The sequence below is a fragment of the Melospiza georgiana genome, chromosome 2, assembly GCF_028018845.1.
Source record: "Melospiza georgiana isolate bMelGeo1 chromosome 2, bMelGeo1.pri, whole genome shotgun sequence".
Classification (NCBI taxonomy): Eukaryota; Metazoa; Chordata; class Aves; order Passeriformes; family Passerellidae; genus Melospiza; species Melospiza georgiana.
This window is the reverse complement of record NC_080431.1, coordinates 29,752,165-29,775,545: the sequence shown is the minus strand read 5'-3', so window position 1 is coordinate 29,775,545 and position 23,381 is coordinate 29,752,165. Positions and strand designations below refer to the sequence as shown.

General features: G+C 36.2%; 2 protein-coding genes across 4 annotated transcripts in view; one reads left to right on the top strand and one right to left on the bottom strand.

Annotated features, from left to right (window-relative positions):
- The window catches only part of TPP2 (tripeptidyl peptidase 2), a 49,276-nt gene extending 35,985 nt beyond the window's left edge, over positions 1-13,291 (top strand). For both annotated transcript variants that reach the window (XM_058045190.1, XM_058045188.1), the window contains 6 exons: positions 3,314-3,465; positions 3,564-3,660; positions 4,524-4,654; positions 5,920-6,127; positions 12,429-12,548; positions 13,185-13,291. In XM_058045190.1, coding sequence (XP_057901173.1) covers positions 3,314-3,465; positions 3,564-3,660; positions 4,524-4,654; positions 5,920-6,127; positions 12,429-12,548; positions 13,185-13,274 — 798 coding nt within the window. In that variant the 3' untranslated portion in view covers positions 13,275-13,291. The remainder of the gene's footprint in view (positions 1-3,313; positions 3,466-3,563; positions 3,661-4,523; positions 4,655-5,919; positions 6,128-12,428; positions 12,549-13,184) is intronic.
- Positions 13,292-14,249: 958 nt separating this feature from the next.
- On the bottom strand, positions 14,250-22,541 carry METTL21C (methyltransferase 21C, AARS1 lysine). 2 transcript variants are annotated; one of them, XM_058045191.1, is made up of 5 exons: positions 22,421-22,541; positions 18,403-18,554; positions 17,028-17,170; positions 15,394-15,511; positions 14,250-14,838 (listed from the first exon to the last, which is right to left on the bottom strand). In XM_058045191.1, exons 2-5 carry the CDS (start codon positions 18,542-18,544, stop codon positions 14,444-14,446), a joined length of 798 nt encoding a protein of 265 aa, XP_057901174.1. In that variant the 5' UTR covers positions 18,545-18,554; positions 22,421-22,541; the 3' UTR covers positions 14,250-14,443. The 2 variants fall into 2 exon arrangements, with proteins under 2 accessions (XP_057901174.1, XP_057901175.1); XM_058045192.1 differs by lacking the exon at positions 22,421-22,541 and having other exon boundaries at positions 18,403-18,576.
- Between the last annotated feature and the right edge of the window lie 840 nt (positions 22,542-23,381).

The window sequence follows — 23,381 nt, the reverse complement described above, 5'->3', positions numbered from 1 at the left end:
ATGTAACAATTACCCAAGGGTATGAAAGTTTCTACACCATTTTTCCTATTCTGCTATCCTTTCTTCCAGTTTAAAGCAAGAAATGTATTATGCAAATCTTGATAAGTACTAGTGGAAGATTAATAAATACCACTGTGAAGTCAGATAAAAGGGTGACTTCTTTGAGCATTAAGATACTATCCCTGTTTAACCATGAGGCATTCAAAAATAGGATTAAGTGTGTGTCTGATAAAATTTTGTGTAAGCCTGCCTGGTGACTCCAAGAAGCTTTATTAATTTTCCACTAAATGAGAGTTGCCGTAAAAATAAGGAACACTGCACAAATTGTATGAATCTTAAAACAGATTCAAATTCCATATGTATATTCATCTGTATGTGCAAATAGGCATTAATTCGAAGATACTTATTAAATGGAAAATGAGACCTGGGATGTGTTCCTAGAGGGAGCTTTTTTTTTCTGTGGTTAGCTTTGCTATGAAAGCTTTGAAGTACAAATAACCATGGTCTTATATGTATTTTACATGTAAAGTACTGGGTGGTAAAACACCAGATAGAAATCTAAATTGAAGTCTTGAAGCCAAATTAACTGTTAATTAAGCTCTTTAAGAGGTGAGTGTTTTGATGGCACTGTGCTTGTTTATGTGTGTAGTTTGTAGTTCAGTTAAAAGTTAACCCCCAGTGAGGCTTATGAGACTCCACAGAGTGCACTGACCGAAATGCGTATCCTGTATGCATCACAATTTCTCAATGCTGCATATCTTTTTAGTGGATAAATTTGAAAGTTTCCCTAATTTTTTTCAGTGGATAATAGGCTCACTTGCTGTCTTTCTCTGTCTATAGCTCTCTATCTTCTTATAAGTATATATAAATTGAAATCCAGTACACTACTCTAGGAATTCTGTTCCTGTCAGAGAGAAATTCAAATAAGAAAACAGACTGGACTGTTGATTTGTGAAAAGCTGCCTTTATTCTCCTTATTCTCTAATGGCGAATGTTTCTGTAATGGGAATGACAGTGCCATTATGAGATCTTCTGTACCTAGGGAGTTGCCAAGTGTTAGAAATGTTCCTAGTGTTTGCAGATAAAATAAATAAGGCTTCAGTCCCTCTTAATGCCCTGTAATTGTTAGTTAAATATGATAATAACCTAAACTTTATTTATCCCATGAAATAATTTTGAGGTCTATAGTGAAGTCTGTTCTGTAAGCTCTTTTGAGAGGAGGATGCCTGGGTCTGAAGCTCATTGTTTTCCTTTCAGTGGTCATAGCTTGTAAGGCTTGCAGAACCTCATGAGACCAAAAGTACCTATGTGATAAAACAGGGAGATGACTTTTTACTGTTGATGGTTTAGCTACACAGGGTTAGTTTCTCAAAATGCAAGTGTTCATCCATGTAAGTGAGATTTTGTTAATCCAATTACATTTGGCTTGAAACAAACCAGAGTTTTAGAGCCTTCTCATATAGACAAGGCTTGAGAATGCAGAGGTGTCATCTACATATATAACTGCAAAAATACGCTGCCAAGTGAAATGAAAATTGACTTTCAAAAAGGAAGTCCCCAACTCTTGGAAGAATATTTCTTAGGCACGTTTCTTTCTTAGGAAAATACTAGTCTCGATAGAGGACATCTTTTAGAAGATATTGTAAATTAAGATTTTTGTGCTGAACTTGCTTCTTAGACTTCTTAAAATGTTTTGTTTGCTTTAGTGAACTATATTGTTGCTTTCTACTGTTCTAATTACCTTAGTGAACCCCACGCCATGTTCCTGACCTTTTTCTGTATGTACTTACTTCCATTACCTGTTACGTTATGCTCTGGCCTAGGTCTTACTGGAGGCTTATTTAGGTGTATTCACTGGTTGTTCACTTCATACTTGCAATGCATGTGTGCAAGATAGTTCCTTAATGCAGACTAGTTATCTGAACTAGTTTTTAAAAAGAAATTATTTAAATGTCCATGTTGTGATTCTGTGATTTCATATTAAGTAGCTGGAAATTTTTTTTAAGGGAATATTGAAGTCACTTTTACCAATATTGTGTTCAGTAACCTACAGCAGGATGCTGGTCTGTTTGAACTTTAAGTTCAAATAAAATTTTTCTACAGCGTGTTTTTTTAATGTTTCAGAAGTGTAGTGTTGAAGTCCAATTCTGTCACCATTTTACTTGCTATTTCAGTAACTTTACCTCCATTTTGTACAGAAGGGTTCATTTTACTACACAACACTGACCTGGTTTATGGGAAGCATTCCCACAAATGTATTCTGGAATAATTGGTAAGAATAATTAAATTGCCACAGTAATTGAGTATGCAACTCAGTATTTTGCACCATGTTGCAACAGAGTATCTGGAGGATTTAAACTTACATGATCTTCTCTGTGAAGTATCCTGTATGTAAAGTCATGGGACATGTGCCCTTGCTGTTCAGGGAAAGGCTTGTGTAAAGACTGCAACATTAAAACCAAAACGAACAAATGGCCTCACCCAGCAGTTTGATGTTTTAGAAGCAGTGGATAGAATCTAATGCTACCTTATATGTAAATTGTCAGGAAATGAACTTCAAGAACATGGTCTGAGTTAGGATTTTCCTTTTAAATATCTGTAATTGGTTTTCTCATGGTGGTTATTGATTAGTGTAGCATGAACTCAAACTGTAGTCATATTTCTATGCTATCATATAAGGGTTAAAAAAATTTTTGCTATTGTATCTACTTAATTAGAACTGAGATATAGGTGAAACTGGAAAGTCTGCAGCAGCACACTGGAAATCAGTTGACTTTGGATGCATCAGCTAATTCAGTATGCACATGGAAGGAATAGTCTCTTGGGAGTAATAAACATATCCTGTGACATGTTTCATGTTTATCCTACAGTGGTACTATTTTTTAGAATTCAGCCATCTTTATTCATTTGTTTATTGCCAGATTTGTAGGATAGGATCTCTGTCTTTTTTTTCCCTTATCCTTTTAACCAAGTTATTTGCTTTTTTATCAACAAACAAACAGAAAACTACTTACCTTATTCCCTAACTAATATTATGTAAAATTATGTGAATGTAAGAATATCAAATTAGCTAAATTTTAGGCTTTATCTTCTTACACCTAGTGTGCTGTTTTAATATTTACATCCTTGTATTGCTTAAAATAAAAACTTTAAGCAATTCCTGAATTTTTACTGTCTAATATCTTTGCTCTCAGAACCCTTACTCACTGTATGTGTAGCTCAGAGTAGTTGCTGGCTATGATTTAGCTTTCATATGACATCAAAAAAAGTGTACTGTATCCCTCTGAGTATATGTCTCTTTTCCCACCTCCAGGATGTCCTTACTGTTCATTATCATCTGATACCATCACCATCAAAGAGTAAAAATGGCAGCAAAGAGAAAGAAAAAGAACAGGAAAAAGAAAAAGATGCAAAAGAAGAATTTGCTGAAGCTTTAAGAGACCTAAAAATACAGTGGATGACCAAGTATGTCTGCTGTCATTACTACACAAGCCTGAAGCAGGTTGAAGTTCACAAAAATACACTCAATCTGTACTTTAATGCTATATCCTCCTCTCTTGTAGGCTGGATACCACTGACATGTATAGTGAGTTGAAAGAAGCATTTCCTAATCATCTTCCTCTGTATGTTGCAAGACTTCATCAGCTGGATTCTGAAAAGGTTATTTAACACTTCTTAAGCTTGATCTGTCTCTATACACCCTAACAACTCTTCCTTTGTGCACATTTGAACTTGAAGTGACTGTATGCAGCATTAAAATGCAGAAATTTCTAATTAGAGTGACAGGTACCTCCCTTGACTGTGATTTACTTAATTCCATGGCAGAATAAAAGAAACTATGCCTAACCAAAGTGTGTTTGCTCATCAAGTTATGCCTTGTTCAGTTAAACACATTTTAAGTTTTCATAATTATGTAGTCTACAACAGTTTTATTCTGAATGGTGCCTACTGAGACAAACACACATCCTATTCTGTTTCTCTTCTGGTCTGGTAATTTCTCCTAGCAGCATGACTCAGACAGCTGAGGACAGTAACCCCCTAAAGTGACACAGCTAAATCTAGTTTCCATTACTGTCCTCAGAAATGGGAGCTGTCAACAGAAGAGTTTGCATGTGGTTTTTTTTCATCTTGAAAACAAACACCTTTGTGCATATGCCACTAGCTTGAATAGTTTTCTTTTTATTTTGTTGTGATTTTATATTTATTTCTGAATTGAGTAACTGCTACATTTTACAAAAGTACTCTTTGTACTGGAAGGTGATTTTCTTTCTGTAAACTCTGCATTTTGCACATTCCAACCTCCAACCATATTTCACAGTTTGTTTTCAGTGAAATAGACTAGGTATGCAGGAGATCTTGAAGACTTTCCAGGGTGTTTTATGCAAAATTTGAACGAAATGGAGAAAAGAACATACTGAATGATCAAATGTTATTTTTGCATAGCTTTGCAATCACCCTAATTTTAGTAGAATCAACAATGAAGCAATTTTATGGAGCTGAACATCTTTATATTCTTCTTTTAGGAGCGAATGAAAAGACTTGATGAAATAATTGAAGCTGCAAATACAGTAATCTCTCATATTGATCAAACAGCATTAGCAGTATATTTTGCCATGAAGACCGATCCCAGGCCTGATGCAACTACTATAAAAAAGTACCTACCCAGTAAATAATTTTCCTGCATCCTATTTCTGTAGTCTATGTACTTTGTCTCTGCATGTAAGAAATAGAATGACTGCAACTTTTTTTGATAACTTGTATGATTTTTTTTGTGACACACACACAATTTAAAATATGACGACACAATTGTTGTGTTCTCTTATTGTATTTCCAGAATGCAGGGATACTGAAACATCCATTTTTTTATTTATTTAATAAAATGAACAAGGATTCTTTCGGAATTTAAATGTATCAGAAAAATGGGATTTTAAATTGTTGTATCAAGCTTAGTCTAAGCTCAGAGGGACCACTGGAGTATTTGTAGAAGTATCTGTTTTGAATGCTACTTGCCTTTTCTTTATATTTTGCAACCTTTCCCATCTGTACTTGAAGACAAAATTTATATCAGCCAAAGAAGTAACTGTTTGCTCTCAAGAGATTTCGTTTGCGAAAAGCGTGATGACCATGCTGCAGAGTATTTGAGACCCACTGTTCTTTAGTTTCAGATTGTTCCTCTGTGCTATTAGCATGTATATCCTTAGGAAGATAGTGTTTTGAAGGTGACACCGTAGTCTGGAGAATAAGTGATGGATTTTGCTGTGTGTAGCATGGGGCTGTTTTAGTAACAGAACAGCAGCTCTGAATATTAGGCCCTTAAAATGGGAGATGCATCTTTGTGGATTATCTATAAAATATCAGATTTCAGTTGTAAAGCTGGTCCATCTGTTCTAGCTATCCTGAATCCAGATTTTTGTGTAATTCTAGAATTGCTGATATAAAGCAAAGCCTTGACATAATAAACTTAATTCTAAACATTTCTTGGTAAGTTGATCCATTAGGTCATGTGTTTTGAATATAACATCTGAAATTGAACACCAAATTCAATGGTGCTTTAAATGGATGCAATTCCTTTGAAGTCAGCAGAATTATATCTGCTTATGTTAGTGGTGGATTCGACTCTCTGTTTATAATGCCAGGAACTATAAAGTTGTATTTCTAGATGCTGACTTACTTTTGGAATCCTGAGTTACCCTTGCCTTAAGTCATCTAAGGCATTTTATACTTAGAAGAATGGTTATCTTTAATGCATAGTGTCTTTGGGTAATATTATATGGTTAGTTTAATTTATAGTAAATAGCCTTGTGTGTACTAATGACTGTAAACTTTTTTAGCTTAAACTGAGTCAGTACTGTTTCTGTTCTTAAGGCTGCATCTACAAAAGATTCTAAATGTTTTTCATACTGTTTTTTTCCTCCCTAGTGAAATGGAAAAACAGAAGAGTACTTTAGTGGACGCGCTTTGTCGAAAGGGAAGTGCGCTGGCTGACCAACTTCTTCATCTGCAGACCCAAGAAGGGGCTGCTTCCAGTGATGCAGAAGGCAAAGATGAGGATCATGAAAGCTGCTCAGAAGCTTTGACAGAGACATTCTGGGAAACAACAAAATGGACTGATCTTTCTGACAGCAAGGTAGCAGACCAGAGCAGGTTTTTTTTCATTTGCATGTTTGGTTTTCTGATGGTTTCTTCTGGAATTATGCACTGCCTTTGTGTGCACAACCTTGTACATTCCTCCCTTCTGCTTTGCCATGATGTCTCCCCTGTGCATTGTGCTTCCTTTATGACCTTTTTCCACAGAGATTTTGCCAAGCCTGTAAAAATCTGTGATAAGCCCATCTCTGTTCAAGTGAATGTAGAGGTTAAGGGAAGGGTGTAAGACAGTACCAAATTTCCACAAAAAAGCTGCTTCCTTTATTGAATTGCTTCTTTCTGTACTTTCCAGGGAATATTTTCGATTAACCTCTGCGCTCTTGTAGCTGTACACACAGAGGTGTGCAGCACCCCACCCTGTTCAGTCCTGCATGCTGTAGCCTCTTCCACACTATGGACAAGAGAAGTTTTGTGTTTTGCTGTCAGTAATGTCTGTAGAGGTAAAGGAAGAAACCCTTGGAAATAATGACACTTACATATATATTAGCACAGACTTCCCTGTCATTTTAGAGTTCCTGATCCCAAGACCTGAATTTTTATTCTCCCTCATTCAAGACAGCAATTCCAGAAGGGAAAAAAATCCATTGTAGGTGATTAATTGTGTAGCTTTTAATTTAGAGAGGTTATGACTTTGTATTTTTAACTTTTGAGCTATTGATGTTAATTGGTTTCTGAACTTAACTGTCACATTTGGCTGTGTTTTAGTGGAAGATGGAGTGACCAGGGCATTTGTTGATAATTGTGTAAAATTATCAAAGTGCTTCAAATAGTTACCTTCAGAAATTAGAACTTAATAAGAGTAGAAAAAAAAAAAAAAAGCATTTAACTTCCTTGACAGTAGATCAACTTCCTGTAAGAACTTGTGCTTTAGGTGGAGGCCTGGTCAGGAAGGTTGATGGTGCTTACCCTCCTCACTTTAATGTATATGTCCTTGTACACATACATCTTTTCAGCATATTTCCTCTAATCATTAACTGATGATAATATCATGTGGTAGCAGATTTTGTGCTTCAATCATATTGTTTGGCACGTGATTTTCTTGCTGTCTGTTTGTAAGTGCAGTACTTTGCTCCAGCATAGTAACCCCTGATTTATTTCTGTCTCCTGCTCTTTATTTTGCTAAAGATGATGGAAATAATTTCAGTGGAAGAATGTCAATATAGACATTTTGTTGGGAGTTTCCCTCTTTGGCTTTTATTTCAAGACAGATAGCATTGCTGAGCTCTGTGCTTTGAGCCTGGAATAAGTAACTCTGATTTGAGTTCTATGGATTAAGAACCTCTCTCTTTGACTGTCTTATCCATGGATTTGTGAAAGTGCATACTTCAGTTTTCCTCTGAAAATTGATTATTCTGTATTGTTAAATTGGTACTAAAAGATCAAAACTTCTCTAGATTTTCATAGTATTTCATATGGAAATAACTTCCATCCTATTTATGTAGTATATTTGTCTTCTTTTTCCTACTTTTTTGAGTTTTATTACTCAAATTGAAGTCTAAACTGATTGATTGTTATGAGACCTACAGAGCTACTTGTAGGGTGCAAAAACAGTTGGTAAAACAAAAGCCTTCCACACAAGCAAAATGAAACAAGGATTTCATTCACCACTTCCCAAGGGCTGGCAGGTGTTCAGCCATCTCCAGGAAAGCCAGGCTTCAGTGTATGCAGCCATGATTTGGGAAGACAAACGCCATTACTGTAAAACTCCCCCCTTTCTCCTTCTTACCCAGCTTTATATGCTGAGTTTGGTGCCACACGGAGTGGGATATCCCTGTGGTCAGTTGGGGTCAGCTGTCCTGGCTGTGTCTGCTCCCAACTCCTTGTGCACCACCAGCCTTCCCACTGGTGCAGTGGGATGAGATGCAGAAAAGGTCTGGACTCTGCAGGGGCTGCTCAGCAACAGCTAAAACATTTCTCAGTTATCAACACTGTTTGCAGCACAAATAGAAAACAAAGCCCCATACCAGCTGCTGTGAAGAAAATTAATTAGCCCATCCTAAACCAGCACAGATTGAAAGTGGAGCAGCCAAGTCAGATATAGGGGATAGACCTTGTGTGAATGTCCTTCAAAGGAGAGTTGTCAAGAGACAGCCAGCTTATTCTGAAGCAGTGTGTTGGAGATGAAAATGTGGAACTCTTCTTTTATGTAGATATGTCTGTGTAATACTGGCACTCAAAAGATGGAACATCTGGGTGAGAAAGGATGGAAATCAGGCATTTAAGTACTGCACTGATCATTCAATTTTTTTATATATATATGATTTAAGATAGAAGCATTGCTCTAAATGTGTTTAGTTATAAGCTTCCTATAAAGTTCATGCAGCCATCAGTAATTAAAAGGCTAAGTAAATTTTTGAAAACCAAGAGAGACCATGCTTTCTTTCAGGTTGTTTCTAAAGTGGAATCAGGAGCATCATCACTTTTCCATGTGTTTCTTCTCACCTTCTAGTAAATAAAGTACTGTCCCTTGTTTCATCTCTCCTCTGCAGATGTAGCACCTGGGCAGCAAAGGGCATTTGGTAGTTCCTTTGAATTGTCTGTCACTGAAGTAACCTGCTTGTCACCATACTGTAGCAAGTATGTAGGGAAGTAACTTTAATTTTGATAGTAAGTGCATTTGTTCATACTTTCAGCTATTATCTAAAGGTTCATTTTGAACTAAACACTAAAGAAAATATTTCTGTCCCCTGTATACACAAAAGCATTTTAAATAAACTCCAGTTAAGACAGCTTTATGCAGCAAGTATTTGAGAGATTATGCAAACATGTTTATGATAGCACTTTAGTTTATTTTCCTAGAACACAGCTTTAAATTTTGTAGGCCAGAATCCTCAGTTTTAAACACAACTGCTACAGGAGAGTAGTAGAATGTTGTGTATTTGTTATTGGGAATGACCAATATCTAGAATGTAATGCCCCTCAACCTTTATTAGCCGTGGGAGAAAAGCAAAAAGTCACACTTAAAAATAAGTTTAAAAACAAGTAAAAGACGCATACCTTTCCATCTTATCTTTTAAACATCTTTAACCTGGATTGTTTTTCCTGATACTGTTTGTATTGTCAGATGCAGCTTTCTCTTCCAGCTGGTTTTATTCAGTCACTGCCAAAAATGTGTTGCTGGATATTTGATTCTCTTAACTCCCCTTGCTTCCATAAAATGAGTAATTTTTTTTTATTAATGTAGTTTTTATTCATAATAGGGCAGTTAACAGAGCACAGAAAAATCAACAAACCTAGCTAAGAAAGCCTGGTTTATTACTATAGATGTATATGAACCTGAAAAAGCTTGTTTGTTGGGAACTGTAAACATTACAATTTCAGTGTTCCTATAAATGGCTGGAATATATTACCTAGAAATTGTATTGTTTAACCTAGTATTTTAACTATAGGTAAATGTAGGTATATTTTCATCAGCTCTTTAAGTGATTAATTAATTGATGATACAAGTCTGTTTCCATAGAGTAACAACATTAGGATACTAGAAAAGTTTCACTAGGCATTTTAGTATTGCTGGATTCAAACTATTTGAGAGTGTCTTCAACCCCAAAAATGTCTTCAGAAAGATCATTTCAGGATTTTACTGTCCTAAATACACATCTTTATAGCCAATGACTGTTAGGAGGTGAACATCCAAACCCTTTCATGGGTCTGGCTCCTAGCACACGTAGTATTCCAGGCCATTAGCTTGGGGAATAAAGTATCTTAACAGTGATTTTTTTCCCCCAGTAACCTAGAAGTATGCATTGCCTTTTCCCAATGCCCTTTTATTGTTCTTTGTACAATTTCTGGCCCAAATTGCTTTTGTGCAAAAGCTGGCCTTCATTATATTTATTATATAATTTATTATTGCATTATATAGTTCTGAAGTAATATCAAATACTTTGAAGTCATTACTATTCTTTCATCTAACAATTTGGTTATGAATACTACAAATAGGTTTAATTGATGGTTTTATACATTCAGATAGCAGCTGTTTTCTCTATTATATCTTAATAGGGCTCCAGTTTACATTTTCCTTACACATATCAAGGAATCCTAACCTTTACTTCTGTGATCCTGTAAAGCTTGCAGTATTTTATCTATAAGGCTTAATTTGGCCAATATATATACAAGTTGTAAAGTATTATTTCTTATCTAACATCTTTTGTTTGTAAACAAATTCTGATTTTAAAGCAACTTTTGCATTGTTCATAACTTCTGAAGTACTAATGAATTTTTAGTAGTTTTGCTGAACTTGTATGCAGTTGATTGGGGGTTTTTTTTCCGAACACTAAGACAGAAGTTACTGTCTTATGTCAGGAGCTCTTGGAGCATTGCTTTAAACCTTTTGGTTCAGCAAAGAACCTTTTTCTCCTTTAGAAATACCCAACCTTGTATTTGGCCAGAGCAAGGGTATTTCGTAAAATGCTTTGTTTTCTTGCCACAAAAACTCTAGGAAGCCCTGTTACGAAAGAAATGCTGTCAAGTGGCTTTCCTCCTGCCTTTATCACTGATGTTCAATAACCATTCAAAACTTACAGGGTCAGGTAAGAGCTTTCTTCATAGAGCAGTGACATTATTTCTGGTTAGCCTCAGAAATGTTGTATTTGCTGAGAGCTCCAATGCATTTTTAATTTGATTTTTTTTTGTTTGTATTTTTTTTTTGTTTTGTTTTGTGGTTCTATCATCTTTTACAGAAGAGATTTTTTTTTTAAGTTTAGTTTAGCCAACTAAATCTGCTAATAGATCCACTGAGCAGTTATTCAGAAATGTTTGCTAATGTGTTTTGCTTTAGGAAAATATCCAGAATAATTGGATTGAGAATGCAGCATGCAGATTATTTTTCCAATAGCAATATTTGGAAAATTGTATATGTGAATGGTGCTGTATGCTCATCGTTGCATATATGTGTGTGTGTTGTAAGCTACAACAGCTTAAGTGAATATTTCAACACAGCAAAATAAGTATTTGAAGACAGAAGAAGAATAAGCAACTCTTGAATACTTTGGCATAGTATCTTGAAGCTTTAAAATTACACCTTGACTTGCTTGATAATTAAGTTTATTTCTTTTTTATATTTTAACTATTTATTTATCCTGCAAAGACTTGTGCATGTTATTAAGTGGAAGTGCTCAGGCTGCTAAAACTAGATAGGTTCTTCACTCCTTGTAAGATTCAGATCTCTGGTTCCTTAGTGTTTGTATTCTAGAGACATATTTAATTTTTTTCTGTAATGCAAAACATGTTTCTTAACATCCTTGAAGGGTTTCTGTTAGCTTTTCTTAATGGGATATTTTAAGTGGGAAATCTTCAACCTTTATTGTGGAGTCAGAGCAAAGGAAAAATGTTGTAGTGAATGAGGGGAAATGAATAGCAAGCTCTAATAAAAGATTTCATAAACACTGCCAACAACAGACACACCACCATATTCACTAACTTTACTGCTATGTCACTCTTCAGTAAAAAATAAAAAATATCTTCTTTACTGTGAGTGTTCCAAAGGGAATATATGAAAGTGTCTTGATTGCTCTAATTCTTAGTGCTGCAGCTGGTGAAATGGTTTGAACCCTGTTGCAACACCCTGAATGCTGTCAATGGTCGGGTGTTAAGAACATGAAATTATTTTTCATTAGGTCTTACATAGACACATTCATTTGCTCACATGAACTACTGCATTGGTAAGGACTGTAAGCTGCCTTTTTAGAAATAATATTATCAAGAAGGAGCTTTTTTATCATCTCTTCTTAAAAAGTTACTAATAGTGAGGAGCTGACCTAAAACCTGAGGCTTGTCTTCATACTTATGTGTCTTCATTACTTGTTTATAATTATTTACATTTCTCTGTCTTTGTCTGTTTATATCATTCACTGTGTACATTCATACTTGTTTCTGCAGTAACTTTGTGACTACCGAGGAATTAAAATTCTCAATTGGGTTTTTGCTTCTCTGAGTCAAAAATATACTTTCCTGGTTGATGTTTTAATTGTCTTTTTAATATGCCTTACAGTTGCCTGTAGAGAATGAAAATCCAAAGAAGCTAGAAATGTGACAAAAAATTAAAATAGTGACATCTGTGTTACATAAGTTACAAAGTCAAATATGTTTGTGAAGTCAGAAATAGTCTCTAGGAAGTTCATGTTTATGATTGCTACTGTGAATCATCTGTTATACTGCAAATATCTCGTGTAAATGTTTTGCTTTGAATCACTTCTGCTACCTGAACAGAATTTGATCTCACTTGTTAAACCTTGTAAGATATTAAAATACCTAATTTGCTTTTATTTTTTTCATTTGTATTGTAGGTTTTGACTTTTGCCTATAAGCATGCGTTGGTAAATAAAATGTATGGAAGAGGGCTCAAGTTTGCCACAAAACTGGCAGAAGAAAAGCCAACAAAGGACAACTTAAAAAACTGCATTCAGGTAAGGAGTGTTTGGCCAAGTAATGGGGCTGCATTCATGCTGTGTAAGCTTTCAGAAGTAAGATACAAGTCTTCTGGAATTGTTTGTACTCTTCTCATTTTAGAAAGCACTAAATGTAATATCTTAACTTTATCCAGGTTTTGTAACTCAGCTTTCATTTGAAACAGTGATATTTTTTTTCCTTCCTTGTTCTAGAATAGCTTGTTTGTGAGTAACTGTTGTTTTTAACAGATTTACTTTTTGGAACTTACTTTGGGGCATAAAAGAAGTAGAGACAACTTAGTCCAAGATATCTGCATAAAAATCCCCTTATGTTGCTGTTTTACCACTGGGTGTTTTTTTACTATTACTAACTAATCTTAATTACTGCTCGTAGAACTTAGTGGAGAATTAATGGGAATTTCTAAGATTAAATTCTTGTGCATTATGTTGAAAGAATGTGGATCATATAGAAGGGGGAGGAGGGGTCCCCCTTTCAGGACTGAGGAAGTCAAAACTTACCAGATCTCCAATCTGTTGTCTTTCTGATGATAGACATTTTTAGTAAAGTGTTGATATCAGTGCAATGTTTGTTTAGATTTAGATGCTAAAAAGAGTAAGACTCATTTTTTTTTAATGTGTGCTTTTTTTCTTCAGCTAATGAAGTTGCTTGGATGGACTCATTGTGCAACTTTCACTGCAAATTGGCTTCCTGTCATGTATCCACCTGATTATTGTGTATTCTAGAGAATCAACAATTGTAAAATTAAATTGATTTTATATGGGACAGGATAGGAAAAGAGAAGTTTGACTTTTTATTCGAACGCATGTTTTCATTACTGAATGCTGATTATTAAATTGTGTGTATTTATCAGTAAGGGCACCTGGGTATGGCTTAATACCTGTTAACCTAACTCCTGTCATCAGGGAGTTTCCTTATTGTGCATCCCATTGCTGGCAATGGATGTGCCAGAACTGCCAACATCAAGGATTTGGAATTAGTTTGGAAGGAATTACTGCATGCATGTTACGTTCTGAATTGTTACTTTGAACTGCAAACCTGTAAAAGTTCTGTATTTTTTATGGTACACTGAATTTTAACATGTTTGATCTTAATTTCAATTGTATGAAGGCCTTAAAGCTACTTCAAGAGTAGCTAAAATCTTACTTATTAGATGAAAATAATGGACACCTGTATTGTTTGCAAGAGTTTACATTTAATGTTTTTGAGAAAAATTCAACCTCTCAAATGGTTACAATGTTTCTCAGAATTGCTGATGCATAGGTACTCTTGTAAATTTTCAAAACTCTTCATTTTGGAGTGATTTCAGGCAAACTCAGAAATCCTGGTGAAGCTGAGTATCAGGACAGGCTGATACATGTATAAAAGTGCCAGACAGTTACATGTTGATCAGATATTGTAAAGCTATACATAGGTGTTTATTAATGTTAAAAATACAAAACACAGCAGAATAAATGTGCAAAGTTGAAGATCAAAATACCACCATGTTCACTCTGATACTTTAAAAGATTTTTATAATGAATAAAAATACTGAAGCTAAAATTTGTATTGGTTTCTGGATGAGTACCTAAATAAAACTTGCTGAAAGAAAGCAGCTTACAAACAGCAGAGGTTCAGTGCAGCCCAGAAGATCAATGCTTTTTGTTAAAACCTTCTTACTAACACTGTTCCTTCAGTGGAGGGGAATTGGTCAGTTTGAACAGGTCATATTTGTCAACCAGAGACAAACTGCTATATCTTTTGCCTTGCTGGTTTTTTTTCTACATGCAATGCAAAACTTAGATGGAACTGCAACTTTACAACCATAAATGCACAGATGGTGCAACATAATCTTGGAAAGCATTCCAATTTTTGAGGTGCTGCCACTAAATCAAGATCAGTAGTAGTTTTCTCTTTAATTCTTTCTTACTGTGGCTTTAAGTAGCTTGACATTTGATTCTGGAAATTCTGCTAGAATGGTTGTGTTAAATATATTGCAAACTTTTTCCAAAAATTCGTAGTCTGTACTGAATCTGAATTTATTTGCCCATAGCAATACTGTTCCTGGCTTACAAAAGTACACCATTGTTGCTAGCAGGGGGTCCAGAGCTCCATGATGGTACACAACATCAGTTGCCAGTATGAAATCATAATGGTAAGTTGATACTGGAAAGTCTTCATTGAGGCCTTCTCCCCATACCAGTTTTCTCACTTCAGGTTTGTGCATATTCAAGTTCTGTGTATTTCTTGAAATATTATATGAGAGATTTTCAAGAACTTCTGGCAAATCAGTAGCTGTAACATGAGCCCCTAAAGAAAACATGAGTTTGTTAATTCACAGAATCACTAAGGTTGGAAGAGACCTTCAAGATCATCTGTCCAACCATGAACCCAGCACTACCATAATTGCCCCTAAACCATATCCCCAAGTCCCACATCCAGATGCCTCTTGGATACTTCCAGAGACAGTGGCTCCACCACCTCCCTGGCCAACTTATTCTAAGGGTATCTAACCACCCTTTCTGTAAAATAAAAAAAGCTTCTAATATAAAATCTGAACTCCCTGGCACAACTTAGGGCTGTTTCCTCTCACCCTTTCACTTGAGACAAAATTCATAGGTATGTAGTTGAACATGGGTGAAGCTTTATCTACATAACTGGTCCAGCCTCCCCCATAACTAGGGTAATTTAGTTAACAAAACAGTATTTTACAATGATTTTCATTTTAAAAAGCAACAACAACAACAAAAAAAAAAAAACAGTGACAAAGTTTCCTTCAACTGTTGTTTCATTGCCTTAAAGTGACAATGGCAGAACTAGATCATCGTTCACTAGAAGTTGAAAAGGAAATACAAATTTACCAACCTAAGATACAGGCCACAATGGAAAGCAAGCCTGTTCCAGCACCAATTTCCAAAACTTTTTTGTCTTTGAGGTTGAATTGTTCTTGATTTGCTTCCAGATACTGAGATAAAGCCAGTGCCTAAAATGGTTAACACATATCCATAAAAGGGTAAGAGCTAAGTTGCACAAAAATTCATTAGATGTTTTTATACAAGGGTGTTGTGTTTTTTTAGTGTAATGAGAAAGACTGAAGTGTGTAACAAAAATGTAAGATGGAAAGAATTGTGATGTATCCATTTTTTTTATTATTAAAAAAAACTAAAGCGGTTTATTTTTAGTTTTAAGTTTATGTGATACTGATTTACTACACACTTCTACATGAGTTCTCTGACAGCTCGAGACAGAATCATAGAATAAGCTGAGTTGGAAGGGACCCACAAGGATAGGCAGTGTTAAGATGTGAACCATACAGTCAGAGCAGCAGAGTTTAACAATATGTAAGTAATGTTCTGGTTTATTATAAATGTTATGCTATACTATCACTATCATACAGTAACTTTAGGCTTCAGCAGAGATTTTTGAAAAACTTTTTTTTTGTTTCATTTTTAGCAAAGAAAATATTGAAAATTGGTTATTTACAAACTTGACGCTTGTTTATTCATAATAGTGTAACCTTTGAAAAAAACAAAAACAGCACTGTATTAAAATATTAAACCTTTGTAAAGATTTTGTCAGCAGAATATAAGTGGGCTGTTTATTAACAACATAAACTGATGCCAAAGAAACTGTCTTCCCCCTTTTGCTTCTCTTCTTCAGAATTGTGTTACTCTTTTAACTCTTGTGCTTTTCATAATGCAACACTGTCTACCTGCTCTGGGAAAGCTGACAGCTAATGAATCACCAGTCCAATTTGTGCAACCTCTCAATTTTCTTGGAGAGTTTTACCATCTGCATTCTGACACTTGATTAATGTGCGAATTGATGATCTGACATTTCAGAATAAGATCCTGTTTCACCCACCCATATGCTCTCTATTGTTTTGAAATTGTCTGCCATTTTCTTGTGAGCTTTTTAAATAAATGTGGATCTGAACAATTTTGAAATCCTGATTTTCTTGTCTTTATCAATTGACTCTCTCTTCCCTCAAAGGCAGTTTTCTTAGTCTGTGTAAAATTCTGTTTCTAAGAATAGGTGAGACTGAAGAACTGCTTACGAGTATGATTTTCCATACTGTAATGAAACTGTTCTAGCCTTTTCTTTAAAAGAAGCATATTTAGTAATTTTAACATCCTTTATTTATTCAATCTCTCACAGTTTTCATTTCCAGCCTCCTTTTAATACTGCTGATTACTTACTTACCAGCAGTGACTGGTTGGAAGCATGGAGGAAGCTGAATGTTTCTTCCTAAGTTCCCTTACTAAATTCTTTTTTCAATCCCTACATTTGATGTACAAATGCTTTGGTGCCATAGTCCTTTTGGCATGAATGGCAAATTACCCTAAGGCAGAGCTTTCTGCTGAAGGACTTCATTCTGCATAGGGAAACTTTCATTGTCAGAAGTGTCATCTAAGAAAGCTTCCTTAATATTTGTGTGCTGCTGTCCTGGATTGCTCTTGTGTCCCGTGAGCTTTCTGCATGTGGTCTTGTGTACTTACCCCTGGCCATACCACAGCTCCAAAGTGTTCTATGGACTCCTGAATGACAATCTGGTGGCCAACGTATGTATAGTGCTCCTTATCAAAGTAGTGTGAAACTCTAGGAACCCAGTTCTGCAGTATTTTAAGAGTTACTGGTGAGCCTGTGAGAGAAAAGTTGAAATTCCATGCGTGTATGTGCAACTTGTTAAAAGGTAAAAAGTATTTTAGAAAAACAGTGTGTGAGCACGTGGACTAGAAGAGCTCTCAGGAATCATTAAGGTTGGGAAAGATCTGGAAGATCATTAAATCCAGGCATTAACCAAACCAGCACTATGTTCGTTGCTAAAACCTCCGCAAATGCCACAATCTACAGATCTTTTGAGCACTTCTGTGGGTGGGGATCCCTGAGCAGCCTGTTCCAATGCCTGACCACCCCTTCAGTGAAGACTAGTTGCTGTCCAAAACCAGACAGTCTGGGTGGCCAGGGGGTGAAAGGAGCAATGGTCATTTCCTGCCACTAGGTATTCACATGAGCAATTTAGAGATAGAAATGAGCCTTTTAGGAAAACCTACCAATTCAAATATAAAACTCTACTAATGATAGCTAAAAGACTTTCAGGACCAAGGTAACTTGTATTTTGGTGTTTGTGCTGAAGGTTTCATTTGTGAGGCCAGCAGCTCTAGAACAGCAAGCTGCTTTTTACATTAGGATCTACATCCTACATTGAAGAAAACCTGACTCTTTCTTAGTGGTTGTTTTTTAAGCATCCTCCCACAAAAGGAGGGTTGCAGGATGCTTTTTATGTTGGCATACAAAATGTAGTTCAGCAAGTCAGTGCTACAGTTGTCCTCAAGTGTCTCATCATGGCAAGGAGGCTCGTGGCTGAGGTTTTTCAGATCTGTGCTGAGGCTGTTCCATATGATCTCACTGAAAATAAGGACACTGTTCTGAATGGCTGGACTTTTGTTGCAAGGATATGGATAGAATTAACTGCAAGGGGAAAATATGCTCTGGATTGCAGGGATTTTAACTGATGCCTGCCTTAGTAGCTGTTGGAGCAGTTTAGCCTGTTAAAATCTGTAATAACATGGCTTCAACAGTGCCAGCCCAATTAATATCTCTTTTGTAACAGATTTTAACTGAGAAATAATTCTTAGATGTCCAAATAAAATCAAGAGACCTTTTAAAATATATTTCTTAATTATGGAGATAGAGGGCTATTTCTTGTAGATTTGATCTGATAATATATGCAAGCATAAGGGGACATAATGGGAGAAATTGGATATCAAAGGAAAAGTTGCATGATAATATCTGCTATTTGAAGAGTGACAAAAATTAAAGAGTGATATGCTAGCGTGCCATAGCAATTGCAGTATTTAAATTGGACTAAACCTCTTTCAGATTCTGCATCCTCAGAGCTGCAAGTGCAGTTTTCAGAATCATACTGCTCTTCACATGTTTCTTCTTCCTCGGATTGGCAGTCCATTGTTCTTTGAATTTTGTTGGGAAATGGTGGCTGCTGTGCAGAGATCATGGCAAGAGAGCTGAAACAGAAGGGAAAAAATAAAGTTATAAAATCTTGCAGGCACTCTCTTCATATGAAATATATCTGGAAAAAGACAGTGAGTAGTTTAGGTGGCCTTTAGTGGCCTTTTGGAGTTTTTTTCAGTGATGGATTGAAGAAATGGGATGAGATGGGACATCTCCACTCCACTGGGTGGTACGAGCTGTTTCTGGGAATGTAGTACTGCTGTCAGAATTTTTCTTCTCTCTCATTTATCATTTTTATCATTGTGTTTATTTTATCATTTATGCAGAAGCTTAGAATTATGTCACTGAATTGATACCTCCAGTCAGCCTGAAGATTGAGCTACTCTTATAAGTTGAAGCAATAGCTAAGGAAGATAACTGTCTTTTAATGTCTGTGACTTTATCTGTGTAATTTACTATTTTCAAAAAATTTGGGACTTATGATTCCAGAGATAAAACTGTTTCATTTGCTGCAGTCAGTGCTCTTGATTTTGTCCCCTTGCATAGAGTTGCCTTCTTTTCCCTGTCTTTTCCTGCAGAACAGCTAACCCAATTACACTGAAATGCAATGAACTGTAGAATACCCAGATGGCAGTCAGGAAATCATTGCCATGAGAAGATTGAATCCTTAAGGGTTTTGGATAACTCTCTCTGTGCATCCCCAGGGCACAGGGCAGCACCTAATCTAAGAAGGAATTGATTGATACCAGCCAGCATCAATAAAAGCAAGAACAAAACTTAATATAGATTTGCTTGGAGAGACATAGGTCAGTGAAATTCTTTGCTTGACTAGAGTTTTCTTCAGTAAAGAAATGCATATATCTGTGAGTGTGTGAAAATTAGATATAGAGATATAGGTTAGATCTAAATTAGATACAGAAATAGATATATACACAAACTCATCTATATGTAAAGAGCACATGGTTCGTAACTTCTGGCTCTGTGCATGTTCACCTTTCCCACATAACATGGTGGCTGGAGTGAGCTGTGTTTTTATCCATGATAAAAACATTTGTCCACTCTGCTCATTTTTGAGACTGCATATTTGCTCTCTCCAGCCACAGGCACTGCCAAGTGTGGTATCATTTGATTGCATCATACTGCAGGAGGCTGTTTGACATATCCTCACTGGAAGGGGTAAATCTCTAGCAGTGGCCAAGATGTTTAGCAATGCCTGCAGGTATTTTTTAAGGAGCAGTGTGACTGCTGACTTATGTGAGTGATTTAATTTGCACATGATATTGACACCATTGCAATTCTGCTGATATCTGATATATTCCTTATTCCTGCTCTGTTTATTCCCAAGGACAGGATTTCTGTTCTAATTCCTCTGACACTGCATTTGTTCCATCTTGGCAGTGATTTTGTACTGCAAGAGAAAAGAGTGTTTTAAAGAGCCTTAAATCGATTTCTGCACCTTTTTTTTTCTTCAGAGGGCCTCCATCTGGCTAGTAACAAGATCTGCCTTTCCCCTGTGGTGTGTGATTTGAGGTAAGATGAAGGTAGGTAAGAGACTGAAGTTAATGGTGCAGTCACTGTACTCCCTGACATGAGGGAGTGCATCCATGTTCACCTTCCACATGTCACAGTGTGCCTCCTTCCAACAGCAATGTTTTTTTTCATTTAATCAAAAGTAGGCTTCTGGATTTGAGCAATGTCTCCTTTTCATGCCTTAAGCTAGAATAAAATCTGCTCATGTTTTAATGCTTTAGGAAATCTCTGTGAAAAATATTTTCAGACTTCTGCAATTGGGAGGGTACATAATGAAAAGAGAAGAATCTGTCAGAACTGGTGATGGCTACAGCCAGAAGACATTTGGTTGAAGACACAGTTTTCTGAACATTGTATGAAATTCTGAACATTATATGAAACCTGCAGAGCAATACAATCTCATGTTTGGGGGTTTTGGGGTAAGCGTTTGTTTTGGTGGGGTTTTTTGTAAGGCTCTTGTAGCCTTACAAAAATGATTTGTGCTATTTAAGTGAAAAAAACAATCCTGAAATTAAAAAGCAGGAGAAAACTTTACCTTGTCCAGTACTCTACTATGTATAAAACCAGAAGGCTTGTTTAATAATAAACTGTTAATTTGTCAGTTTGACTAGAAAGTGATCCTCCTGTATTTTTTTTCCTTGCTTAAGCAAGTTCTTACTACAAGAGGCCAAAATTTCAGTTGGCTGTGGGTGGCAGTGAATTCCAGAAAATAGCTTGGAAGCATGCTTGATAAATACAAATTTGTCGATCAGCTATTAAGGACCTGCAGCAAATAAAATTCTGTCTTGGATCCCGATATATATGTATACTTTATTTATTCAGACTGAGCTCTAACTTGATTAGACATGTTACATTTTTAAAATAAAAATTGTTATGCTTTCCTTCACTTTGCTCTTTGACTTCCCCTAAAATGTGAGTCTGCTTAAATATTTATAAAGAAACCTTGCTGGTTTTACTAAATTCATTAAAATGATCAGGAGGCCTAAAATGCACACTAGTGGTTACCCTGCTGCTGGTTGTGGTCATTAAGTCCTTAAGTTGCCTGAGCTCCTAGGTGGTGATTTGGGGGATAAACACTATGCACTCTATGTTTGTATGTCACCTGACACACTGGGCTCTGGTTTTTGGCTGGAGCTTCTGGATGCTATACTAATATCTTGTAGAGGTGTAGCTTTTGCTAAACAGAAAGGGGTTTATAACTGTGTATATATGTACATATATATGCATGTTCATTCTACTGCCATAATTATTCAATTACATATTTCATAGGAGTTAAAAGTAAATCTTTTTTAGCTGCAAACTACAGGACAGTTTTAGTCTTATAAATTCAAGAATTCAAGTATCTTAGTGTCGAGGCCTTAATAATGCAATCTTTATTTGTCATTTTAAATGAAAAACTGCTCCTGAAGGCTACAGGCACAAGTGAATATTGAGAGGCTGTTTGCAAATAAGCAGTGTTTGCATTATTGCATCCTCTATGCAATATATGTTCATGTTGCTGCTGTGCTCATAGAATTACAAAAAACAACATCTGTCACTATTTTGACATTTTTCTGATCCATATTTTACTAAAAAATATATCTCTCTTAAATAATTTTGGTTTGATAATGTTACAAGCAAAATCTGTTCTCTTAGAAAATGTTGGCTCTTTCTAAATGTTAGCACCCAGTTTTTTCCAAATTAGTCTTGTTGGAAAATGATTATCTAATTCTTTCAGAGTTTTTAAACCAGTATTGATTTCATTAATAGTCTTAAGCTGTTGTGAACACAACTTAGAAAATCACATTTGATTTCTTCAGAACCTAAGGAAGAAAGAAGAATTCACAGAACTGTATCTATTTGACAATATTACATAAAATTAACAGGGTAACACTTAGAGGGAAATTGTAAGATGATGATAAACCTTATGGTAACAGACCCCTATAAGAATAAACTTCGTGCCTCTGAAGCTGCTGAAATCAATTTCTTGGAAAGAGCTTTTAATATCCAGTTACGTGGCCAAAAAATAGTAGGTTACTGAGCAGGGCTGTGTCACTGGGTCTTCAGCTGTAAACACAACTCTGCTGAAATGTGTTTCATCTCAGCACAGAGTCGCTCAGTGTAGTCTGTGTTAGTTTAAATATTTGGGCAAAAGCCAATTTCATTTGCTCACATGTGCAGTCTGTTCTTTGCAAGTGCAGTCTGTTCTTTGCAAGATCAGGTTTAATCATACTTGTACCATACATTAACATCTGCTTTAGAGCTCATGCAATTTTCTCATGTTACCATGAACTAAATTTAAAAAAATAAACACCAACTACACAAATGCTAGGAAACAAAGGAAATGTCAAGGTTAGGAACATCGCTACAGTAAATTTATGTGATATTTGAATTTACAAGGTAAACGCACCCAAATACCGCAGTGACCGTCACTCCGCACGAAACAGAGAGCTGGAATTGTGTTGGCTCACAGAGCTGACCTGAAATACAAAAATTCAGACAAAGGTATTTGTGTTGTTAGTTAGCAGGGAGCACAAAGGCACGTCAGACAAGGTTAGCCAGGCAGCTGTGTGGGTACCTGATGTGATAGAGGGCATGGGAAGTTTCCTTTGGGTGGATGCACGCTCCAGAGGTATTTTATACAGGCGTGCACCTGAAAAGAATAACTTTCCCTTCCAGCCAGTCGGATTGCAGGTTATTTAGAGTAACGTTACCAGGCAGCACTCAAAGAACTTACACTTACCACGTTACACTTAAGACTTCCACATGTGCAGTACAAAATCAAAAACCCTCTTAGACTCTGAAGCCCCAAGCGTACAAACCTTTCTCAGCTCCTCCAGACTCTTGTTCTGTTTTTGCAGACGACGCCGTTCCCTGTGTTCGCCTTACGTCAGCGGAGCTGAGCCAAGCCAGCAACTTACTGTGGGCAAACTAGTGCATAAATAATGAGTGTGGCAACTTGGCAGCAGCCCAAGCACAGGGAAAAGTTCATGAAGCTCCCACTACCAGGAAAAGGTCAGGTCTTCCTTGCCCTGCTGAGCGTCTGGCTGGGGAAGCTCTGGGTGCCCTCCCTGCCCTGAGTCACAGACAGTGTGGGGAAGTCTCAGTCCTAAGAAAAAAACTTTCTGATCATCACTGCAGGTCATAACCATAGGAAATATTGTATGAACTGAAAGAGGATGAAAAGTTAAAATAATGAAAATCCCACTTTTATCAGAAGATCTTCCAGCTGATTATTTTAAAACAGATGGATGTCATAGATGTTGAAGATGAACCAGATGTGTATTCCTTACACATATCAAAAATTGGAGAGGTTTATATACATTTATTCCTTTGCTGCCTTTCTGCCCTCCCTTCTCCTTCTTTGCAAA

Excerpts from the sequence above, each read along its gene's own strand:
- METTL21C (XM_058045191.1), bottom strand. The coding sequence starts at position 18,544 with ATGATCTCTGCACAGCAGCCACCATTTCCCAACAAAATTCAAAGAACA. Across the intron at positions 17,171-18,402 it reads GGATGCAGAATCTGAAAGAG|GCTCACCAGTAACTCTTAAA; the intron begins GTTTAGTCCAAT and ends TTTCTCTCACAG. Across the intron at positions 14,839-15,393 it reads CATTGTGGCCTGTATCTTAG|GGGCTCATGTTACAGCTACT; the intron begins GTTGGTAAATTT and ends TGTTTTCTTTAG.